Below are 10,756 nucleotides of genomic sequence, written 5' to 3' on the forward strand. Positions count from 1 at the left end.
ATTATCATGAGTGAAAGATGCCTTTTGGTGAGGTGCTGCTGATAATGCCCTTTGTAAGGTTCCCATCAACACGACACATCGTCAGTTGTGCACCTCAGCCTCATTGGGTGTTTCAGCACTTTATCACAACACACCCTCAGCCAAGGGAGGCCCACCGCAGGTTGATCAGACCTGAATGTGTGTGTCGCATTGTTATAAGGTAATCTGGCAGCCCATGCTGTGTCCAACCGCCTAGATATGTCTTGCAAACCTTCAAAATACTGCATTAAAAAAGTTTTTATTTATCCATTATAAAGATAATTATTTTTTTAATGCTTTCACTTTTTGTTTCGGTCCGACTACACAACACCTACCTGTCGTAATATGTTACATTGTGTCATGTGTCAAACTTTCTACAATTGATATGTTGTATTAGGCTTACTTGAAACTTAGAAATTAGGGTAACACTTCAGTATAGGAGGCTTTTCTCACTATTAACTTGTTGTTATTTACATGCCTATTATTGGCATATTGGCTGTGTTTATTAGTACTCAAAAAGCACATATTCTGCATAACCATACTCTTCATTTGTTGCTTATAAATAGTAAGTGAGGTAGTTGTTAGGTTTAGGGATGTAGAGTTTATTGAGGAAGAAGTTGTAATGTTAAAAGTGAGAATTGCCCCCTGAAGTGTGACTGAAATTAGGAAAACCTAATTCACCAATCCTATCAATGGTCCTTGAAAGATCTGATTTCTGATCTGGTTCAAGATTTCAAGCTTGCACAACATTTTTATTGAATGTATTCAACTATTTTGAAAGCTACCATTGCTTTAGCTAATATGTGTTTTTTCTCTTAAAATAGAATGGAGAAAGTTTTATTTTGCAGTAATAATAAAAATTGGAGCTATATCTCAGAGAGAAGGCAAATGCGAACTAGCTTTGTTCTTATATTGTATTTGTTTGTCTTTTTTTTATACAAAGTTACATTTCCTTTTGAGCTAAATAATAATCACACTATGCCGCCCATCGATTGAATGCGAGACTCCGGTTCCATATACAGATGTTTATTAACACCATAACACCGTAGAACTAAAAGTTCAAATTAAACTAAATAAAAGACAACATCAAATATTGCAAACATTACATAAATAACAACAAAGAATACAGAGTAATACTGAGCACTTTAGCCTGCTTCTCAACCAACGGCAGTGTCATTTCCCAGAAGCAATCTTCACAGTCAAATATATATACTTCAACTTACAGTTGTAACAAACACCACGAAGCATGGAGTATAAAGCATAAATATTTAAACTAGCAGGTAACATCACCGCTACATGTGCGCTTGGTCCCTGCGCTTTGGTAACAGGACATACTTCTGGTTTTCGGCATGTCAAAATACAAGTACGCGTTTATTTCAAATATTTTCTAAATACCGGCTGCGTTTGTACACACTAAATATATCAGTGAAACATTTTACATCTAAAATAACTAAGTGATTTTAAATCAAAATATTTTTCACTGGGTGCTGCCTGACAGGTAACGCACACATACACATGCAGAAACCAGGCAGGGAAACGGATCCTATGGCAGTTTATACTTTTAATAAAACCAAAGAAAGACACAAAAGAACACACAAACTTCAAACAACGACTGACAAACAAACATAGGAAACACAATGGCTATAAATAAACAGGGAAAATGAGATAACACCTGGGGAAACCAATTGACATGAAAACTACACAGAAAAAAACAGGCGCGAGACAAATCTTGCCATGGAACCTTGAAAGAACAAACTCCATTGGATGCGTAGCAATGACTTCTGGGACATCAAGTGGGTTTGGTATTTTCAAGTCTGCATTCGATTCATCCCAGATATCAAGAACACATCCAGGTGCTTTCATAGGTTCTCTGTACTTACAGAATGTTCGTGAGTATTGGAACCGAACTTTGACAGTTCATGATGATAGCGGATAAATACAGTACAAAGTAAAACAGACATTTAACCGAGCAACCTACTATAAAAATGTGCGTATAAACCTTACTAAAAGTGAGCGTACTCCAGAATGCCGAAAACAAAACATGCGCAAACAAAACTGTAGATTTAAAAAACCTTGCATACGCACACCTGCACGCAATTTTCCCTTTATAAATCACAGCCTTCCTGATCATTTGTGCATGTAAAAAAGTCTCACATACAGCCCCTTACTGCCCACTTTCATCCATTTATAGCCTATTCAAATTACCTCATGATTGCCTGTGCATATTTAAATGTGCTGGCAAATTAATGGTTCTTTAGTGCTTCATAATGGCATGAATGGAGAGCAAAGCAAAGAAGCGCAATTTCGCCGACACAGAAACCAAGGTTCTTGTGAGTAAGGTGGAGGAGAGATATGTTGAGTGGCAACATGTCACATCAGCAGTGAATGCAGATGGTTCGGCCAACAGGACGGTTCCAGAAATAAAAAAAGGTAATGGTCCGATCTCAAAGTGGGGGCAAAATATAAAGGCTTGCCTCTCACCTTCAGAGTGAGTCTGCGACTGGTGGACCCCTGGATGGCTTCGATCATTGGAGAAACCAGCGTGTGTGGTATTTTGTCTGAGAGGGAGACACAGACGTGGTGGAGACAGCGGAACCAGGTGAATCATTTATTGTTCTGTCCTTGTTTTTCCAGAGACTGCTTGAACACAGGGTGGTGAAGAGACTCCCGGTGCAGAGTCTGCAGCATCTGTGGAGTGTCCAGAGGTCCACAGCATGAGTGTGCTAACCATATGGCATGGGTGGAAGTGGTCGGATTCTGACTGAGGCTGTCCTTTAGACACAGACGGATACAATTGTTGCAATCCCCATGAACTTAAACATAAGGATCGTTTTGTGTGACATTACATCTACATTAAAAGATATTGCTAAAAAATAAACCTTTGTTTTGTTGTCACTTTACAAATGCCTTCAAGTCGATTCCCTACACTGCTCTAGAATAAACCAGTCATGTGTTGAATCAGGCCATCGTTCCAGGCCATTCTGACATCAGAATCTTGTTGGACTCACCATTAACTTGCACATTTATGGAATGAGCATGTTTTCAATTCACAAAATAAACTTGTTCCCAAGTGGCGCCCTTATAGCAATATGAGTGCAGTCAATAACTGACAGCTGATAACTGTCACGGTTGCACACGAGGACGGACCCTGATGCAGACAGCAGGTAAGGGGTTCAAACAGACTTTAATAATAAGCAAAACAAAAACCTACTAGGGGTAAAACAACAGATCGAAGGTGAAAACATAAAGGGGAACCAGAAACACAAGCTACATGGACTCGACTACTGATAACACTTGACAAAACAAAAAACCAACTAGACTAGAAATAACGAAACCACAAGCATAACAATGAATCAGCACAAGACGTTCTTCTTCTTTTTCTTTTAAATGGCAGTTGACAACTATTTGTTGCATCACTGCCACCGCTGGACTGGAGTGTTACCCTAGATTAAATTTTCTCTATAAAATTAAATTCTTTTAAAAAACCCTGAATTCTTTAAAAAGGAAAACAAAATTTACCAATCTTATCAGAATTTTTTTGTAAAATATTTATGTAATTAAATAATTCGTTAGCCTCTACTTGATCAATAAACCTCTGCTGCTCTTGATTATATTTCTGACAATACATCAATACATGCTCTACCGTTTCTGGACTGTTTCTAATACAATAATCACATTTCCCATCAACACGCTTTTTTTCCAGTCCTTAGCCTGGACTACACCACTTTTTCATGTCTAGCTCTGCCTGTACATGCCATCTTATTTACTTTTGAATGAAAATTAAAAAGATGTCTCCCATATGATTTATTTTCTCACAAGAGCTGCCATCTTTACTGAGATCTTATTTTAATAATACTCTTAACTTCTGCTTTACCAATTTTATGTCAACATCTATATTATCTTTAACTGCTGCTTTCTTGGCACATACATCAGCCAACTCATTCCCCTCCACCCCTATGTGGGCTGGAATCCATAAGAAGGACACTTTTAATCCCTCCTTTTGCAATCCACTCGTTAACTGTAACACCTCAAGACAAATGTCTTTCCTGGACCCTGAGTATGAATTCTGGATACTTATAATTGCAGAACTAGAGTCAGAAGCTATGACTTAATTTCTATCACTCCCATTGCTTTCTACCTACAACAAGGCAAACCATATTCCTGGAAACTATTGTCAAATCGATTGCTGATTCTGTTCCTCTAGCAATATCTAGCCTCGTGGCAGAAACATCATTAAAACAGACTAATCCCATCTCCTCAAGAAACTCTTCTAAGACAATCTTATTACCATCATCCTTATCACCCCACAGTGTACTATGCACATCATTTTTTAGGGAAATTTTCTCTAATAGACACCTCCGCTACCAAAACGCCTAGGGGAAGTCGAGAGACTGACACAAAGGGGACTAAATTTTGATTGAATGTATCCTGTAAATGATAGTAATCTCTAGTTTTCTTTTACTGAATATTGATAAATCTAACCAAATGCTAAAGGAGTCAGTCAGTCTGGAGCTGTCCCTGCGTCCAAAGTGTCTGTACTTAAAAGCTGATGAAAGTGTTGAGAAAAATGTTCGATGCAATTTTATTCAATTACTGTTAGATCTAATATATACAGTGCTAACAGTAAATATATTACCATCTTTAGAAAAAAAGGTATTTTCCCAGGTATTAATTTATCCTTGGAATATAAATAAAAATGTTGGCAGCCACAGTACATTATGAAAGTAGCCCAAAAACGCAACCCATCGCTCCATAAATGCATGAGTAACTATGGCAACACATAGGGAAATGTATGCGGCCTGCAGGTAATGAGTGTCCATGTCAACAAACGAGGGAACAGGACAGCAGGGCAACATAACAAGACAACAATATAATGACACAGAACTAAATACAAAATGAAAGAGAGGGGAGACAGAGGCAGGTATCTTAGCACATCTTATATCACATAATTTACATTTGCTATTCATTTTAAACGATCAGAATCAATGAAATAAAGTTGATTTAATATTGCACTATAAATATATCACAACACTATGTACTTTAATTATTAGAATTCGCAATAGTCTTGTTAAAGATATTGTAACACACATCTAAGGTTCCTGTAAAGTTAGATTAAATATGTTTCTAGTATTTCATAAATTTCATACAGATTATTACTACAAACAACGGTGCTGTGCAAGGGACAGGACATATATCCAGAGTGTATCCCGCCTGCGGGTTAAGATGCTGAAGTTGGCTCCAGTCTATCTGCGACCCTGCAGAGGACAAGATAAAAATGGATGAATGATGAGGAAAAACTAGTACATTATAATATTATGGATTTCAATATGAAAATTGTGTAATAAAGTCATAATCAGAATACTGGCCTGAAATATAATCACTTACTAAGATGTGTTTTGTATTTATTTACAATTAATGTAAATTTGAGATTTTAAATCAGATTTCAAATTTTATACAGTAGTGTATGGAAATATAACAAGCGTGACAAACAGTTCTGAAGATATTCTGTCATTACTGTAAGTAGATAGGAGTTGTACTTGCAAAATTTTAAACAGCTGCTTGAGATTTCCATTTAATCTTGATGGCCCCATTAAAATGTGATTCAATGATCCCGACCAGCTGCAATGATAAGCATTAAAACATTATTAAGTTACATTTCATATTTGTAAATTCACCCCTGAAATGAAAAGGTAACATATAATCTGTATATAGCCTATTGCTTAAATATGTCTCTGGTTCGTCTCTTGTTCGAGATAAGCTGTACTAGACTACCACCTGCCAGGAGAGTAGACACTTTGTGCCAACCTGCAGCCGACCACAAGATTTTGCTGTCTTTATTACTGATTAAGTGAATGAAATAATTGAACCTTTAATGACTACTTGATCCTAGTAACATGTGCATTTTTAATACTTAGGACTTAAACCAACCTGGAATCTTTTACTTTCTTAAGTCATCTAAATATACCAATAAAATCACATTTTGACCATGAAAACAATTATTTCAGCTGAACATTAATATCCAAATTTATTTTGTATTCCTTTTGCAATAGCTTGATAGCTTAAACTTGCTAATGTCATATTAAATGTTTACTATCTGTGAAGAATGCTTAAAATAATAAAGGAAAAATATTATTGGTTATAATATTGGTTTACCCTGTTAATATGTTCCTCTTGAGGACTACCCAGGTTACCAAAATACCTGACCTGTAGAGTAGCATGAGCTGTTGTTTTAAGTAATTTTGGAGTACTTGTAATTGTATTGGTTTGGGGCGGAGTATTTGATACAAGAATTCTTGATGGGGTTATTTGTGGAGCAGCTGTTGAAATTGTGGTTGTTTGTAGTTGAACAGTTGTGTTTGTAATTAGTGAAGAATTTGTAATTGCTCTTGATAATGTTGCAGTGGAATTGTTTACTAGTGAAGTAGTTGAGTTTATTGTTGATGAAGCAGTTGTTGTTTGTGAAGCTGTTGTTGGTGGTTGTGAATCTGCAAATGTTGATGACTCTTGAATGAAGCTGCTAGTAAATGTTACTCGTGAAGCATTTCTTGTTGTTCGTGCTGCAGACTTTGTTTGAAGAGAAATAGTTGTTGATGATAAATAATTTGGGGTTTGTGAAGTTGGGGTTGGTGCTGCAGTTGATGTTTCTAGAGTTGTTGGTGCAATTATTGCTGTTGATGATAGAGCAGTTGTTGATGTCGGTGGGGTAGTTGAAGTTGGTGGTACAGAAGTTGTTGTTGGTCCAGTAATTGTAGATGATGGTACAGAAATTGTTGTTGGTTCAGGAGTTGTGGTTGGTGCAACAGTTGATGAAGTAGTTGTTAGCACAGGAATTATTGTTGGTTCAGGAGTTGTGGTTGGTGCAACAGTTGATGAAGTAGTTGTTAGCACAGGAATTATTGTTGGTTCAGGAGTTGTGGTTGGTGCAACAGTTGATGAAGTAGTTGTTAGCACAGGAATTACTGTTGGTTCAGGAGTTGTGGTTGGTGCAACAGTTGATGAAGTAGTTGTTAGCACAGGAATTATTGTTGGTTCAGGAGTTGTGGTTGGTGCAACAGTTGATGAAGTAGTTGTTAGCACAGGAATTATTGTTGGTTCAGGAGTTGTGGTTGGTGCAACAGTTGATGAAGTAGTTGTTAGCGCAGGAATTGTTATTGGAGCAGTAGTTGTAATTGTTGGTACAGGAAATGTTGTTGATGAAGTGGTTAAAGTTGTTAGTAGAGGAATTGTTGGGAAATGAGTTGTTGTTGGTGCAATTGTAGTTGCTGGTGCAGTAGTTGTTAGTAAAGGAAGTGTTGCTGGGCCAGTTGTTATAGTTACTGGTACAGAAGTTGTTATAGGTCCAGTAGTTGTAGTTGATGGTACAGAAATTGTTGTTGGTACAGGAGTTGTGGTTTGTGCAAAAGTTGATGAAGTAGTTGTTAGCACAGCAATTGTTGTTGGGTAAGTAGTTGTAGTTGTCGATAAAGGAGTTGTGGTTTGTGCCGAATTTCTAGATGTTGGTACAGGAGATGTTGTTGATGCAGTGGTTGAAGTTGTTATTACATGAATTGTTTGTAAAGGAGTTGTTGTTGTTGGTGCAGTAGTGGTAGTTGTTGGTGCAATGGTTGTAGTTGTTGGTGCAGTAGTTGTAGTAATTGGTCCAGTAGTTGTTGGTACAATGGTTGTAGTTGTTGGTGCAGTAGTTGTAGTTGTTGGTATAGTAGTGGTAGTTGTTGGTGTTACAGTTGTAGTTGTTGGTGTAATGGTTGTTGTTGTTGATGCAGTAGTTGTAGTTATTGGTCCAGTAGTTGTTAGTACAATGGTCGTAGTTATTGGTGCAGTAGTTGTAGTGTTTGGTCCAGTAGTGGTAGTTGTTGGTGTTTCAGTTGTAGTTGTTGGTGGATTGGTTGTAGTTGTTGGTGCAGGAGTTGTAGTTGTTGGTCCAGTAGTTGTAGTTATTGGTCCAGTAGTTGTTGCTACATTGGTCATAGTTGTTGGTGCAGTGGTTGTAGTTGTTGGTGCAGTAGTTGAAGTAATTGGTCCAGTAGTTGTTGCTACATTGGTCATAGTTGTTGATGCAGTAGTTGTAGTTGTTGGTGCAGTAGTTGTAGTTGTTGGTATAGTAGTGGTAGTTGTTGGTGTTACAGTTGTAGTTGTTGGTGTAATGGTTGTAGTTATTGGTCCAGTAGTTGTTAGTACAATGGTCGTAGTTATTGGTGCAGTAGTTGTAGTGATTGGTACAGTAGTGGTAGTTGTTGGTTTTTCAGTTGTAGTTGTTGGTGCAATGGTTGTAGTTGTTGGTGCAATGGTTGTAGTTGTTGGTGCAGTAGTTGTAGTGATTGGTCCAGCAGTTGTTAGTACAATGGTCGTAGTTATTGGTGCAGTAGTTGTAGTGATTGGTACAGTAGTGGCAGTTGTTGGTGTTTCAGTTGTAGTTGTTGGTGGATTGGTTGTAGTTGTTGGTGCAGGAGTTGTAGTTGTTGGTCCAGTAGTTGTAGTTATTGGTCCAGTAGTTGTTGCTACATTGGTCATAGTTGTTGGTGCAGTGGTTGTAGTTGTTGGTGCAGTAGATGAAGTAATTGGTCCAGTAGTTGTTGCTACATTGGTCATAGTTGTTGATGCAGTAGTTGTAGTTGTTGGTGCAGTAGTTGTAGTTGTTGGTATAGTAGTGGTAGTTGTTGGTGTTACAGTTGTTGGTGTAATGGTTGTAGTTATTGGTCCAATAGTTGTTAGTACAAAGGTCGTAGTTATTGGTGCAGTAGTTGTAGTGATTGGTCCAGTAGTTGTTGGTACAATGGTTGTAGTTGTTGGTGCAGTAGTTGTAGTGATTGGTACAGTAGTGGTAGTTGTTGGTGTTTCAGTTGTAGTTGTTGGTGCAGTAGTTGTAGTTATTGGTGCAGTAGTTGTAGTTATTGGTCCAGTAGTGGTTGGTACAATGGTTGTAGTTGTTGGTGCAGTAGTTGTAGTGATTGGTCCAGTAGTGGTAGTTGTTGGTGTTTCAGTTGTAGTTGTTGGTGCCATGGTTGAAGTTGTTGGTGCAGTAGTTGTAGTTGTTGGTGCAATGGTTGTAGTTGTTGGTGCAGTAGTTGTAGTGATTGGTCCAGTAGTTGTTAGTACAATGGTCGTAGTTATTGGTGCAGTAGTTGTAGTGATTGGTAAAGTAGTGGTAGTTGTTGGTGTTTCAGTTGTAGTTGTTGGTGCAATGGTTGTAGTTGTTGGTGCAATTATTGTAGTTGTTGGTCCAGTAGTTATTGGTACAATGGTTGTAGTTGTTAGTGCAGTAGTTGTAGTGATTGGTACAGTAGTTGTAGTGATTGGTCCAGTAGTTGTTGGTACAATGGTTGTAGTTGTTGGTGCAGTAGTTGTAGTTGTTAGTGCAGTAGTTGTAGTGATTGGTACAGTAGTGGTAGTTGTTGATGTTTCAGTTGTAGTTGTTGGTGCAGTAGTTGTAGTTATTGGTGCAGTAGTTGTAGTTTTTGGTCCAGTAGTGGTTGGTACAACGGTTGTAGTTGTTGGTGCAGTAGTTGTAGTGATTGGTCCAGTAGTTGTAGTTGTTGGTGCAGTAGTTGTAGTTGTTGGTGCAATGGTTGTAGTTGTTGGTGCAGTAGTTGTAGTGATTGGTCCAGTAGTTGTTAGTACAATGGTCGTAGTTATTGGTGCAGTAGTTGTAGTGATTGGTAAAGTAGTGGTAGTTGTTGGTGTTTCAGTTGTAGTTGTTGGTGGATTGGTTGTAGTTGTTGGTGCAGTAGTTGTAGTTGTTGGTCCAGTAGTTGTAGTTATTGGTCCAGTAGTTGTTGCTACATTGGTCATAGTTGTTGGTGCAGTAGTTGTAGTTATTGGTGCAGTAGTTGAAGTAATTGGTCCAGTAGTTGTTGGTACAATTGTTGTAGTTGTTGGTGCAGTAGTTGTAGTTGTTGGTGCAGTAGTTGTAGTTGTTGGTATAGTAGTGGTAGTTGTTGGTGTTAAAGTTGTAGTTGTTGGTGTAATGTTTGTAGTTATTGGTCCAGTTGTTGTTAGTACAATGGTCGTAGTTATTGGTGCAGTAGTTGTAGTGATTGGTACAGTAGTGGTAGTTGTTGGTGTTTCAGTTGTAGTTGTTGGTGCCATTGTTGAAGTTGTTGGTGCAGTAGTTGTAGTTGTTGGTGCAATGGTTGTAGTTGTTGGTGCAGTGGTTGTAGTGATTGGTCCAGTAGTTGTTAGTACAATGGTCGTAGTTATTGGTGCAGTAGTTGTAGTGATTGGTAAAGTAGTGGTAGTTGTTGGTGTTTCAGTTGTAGTTGTTGGTGGATTGGTTGTAGGTGTTGGTGCAGTAGTTGTAGTTGTTGGTCCAGTAGTTGTAGTTATTGGTCCAGTAGTTGTTACTACATTGGTCATAATTGTTGGTGCAGTAGTTGTAGTTGTTGGTGCAGTAGTTGAAGTGATTGTTACAGTAGTGGTTGTTGTTGGTGTTTCAGTTGTAGGTGCAGTAGTCGTAGTTGTTGGTCCAGTAGTTGTAGTTATTGGTCCAGTAGTTGTTGGTGCAGTAGTTGTAGTAGTAGTTGTTAATGCAGCAGTTGTAGTTGTTGGTGCAATGGTTGTAATTGTTGGTGCAATGATTGTAGTTGTTGGTGCAGTAGTTGTTGGTACAATGGTTGTAGTTGTTGGTGCAGTAGTTGTAGTTGTTGGTGCAGTAGTTGTAGTGATTGGTACAGTAGTGGTAGTTGTTGGTGTTTCAGTTGTAGTTGTTGGTGCAATGATTGTAGTTGTTGGTGCAGTAGTT

General features: G+C 38.1%; 1 protein-coding gene across 1 annotated transcript; it reads right to left on the reverse strand.

The window, feature by feature from the left end:
• Positions 1-5,555: 5,555 nt before the first annotated feature.
• LOC306902276 (uncharacterized protein) lies at positions 5,556-8,719 on the reverse strand. Its single transcript, XM_079470699.1, has 2 exons — positions 6,172-8,719; positions 5,556-5,637 (listed from the first exon to the last, which is right to left on the reverse strand). The coding sequence occupies exons 1-2, from the start codon at positions 8,605-8,607 to the stop codon at positions 5,566-5,568; spliced, it is 2,508 nt and encodes an 835-aa protein (XP_079326825.1). The 5' UTR covers positions 8,608-8,719; the 3' UTR covers positions 5,556-5,565.
• Between the last annotated feature and the right edge of the window lie 2,037 nt (positions 8,720-10,756).

Source organism: Barbatula barbatula, assembly GCF_947034865.1.
Source record: "Barbatula barbatula genome assembly, chromosome: 13".
NCBI lineage: Eukaryota > Metazoa > Chordata > Actinopteri > Cypriniformes > Nemacheilidae > Barbatula > Barbatula barbatula.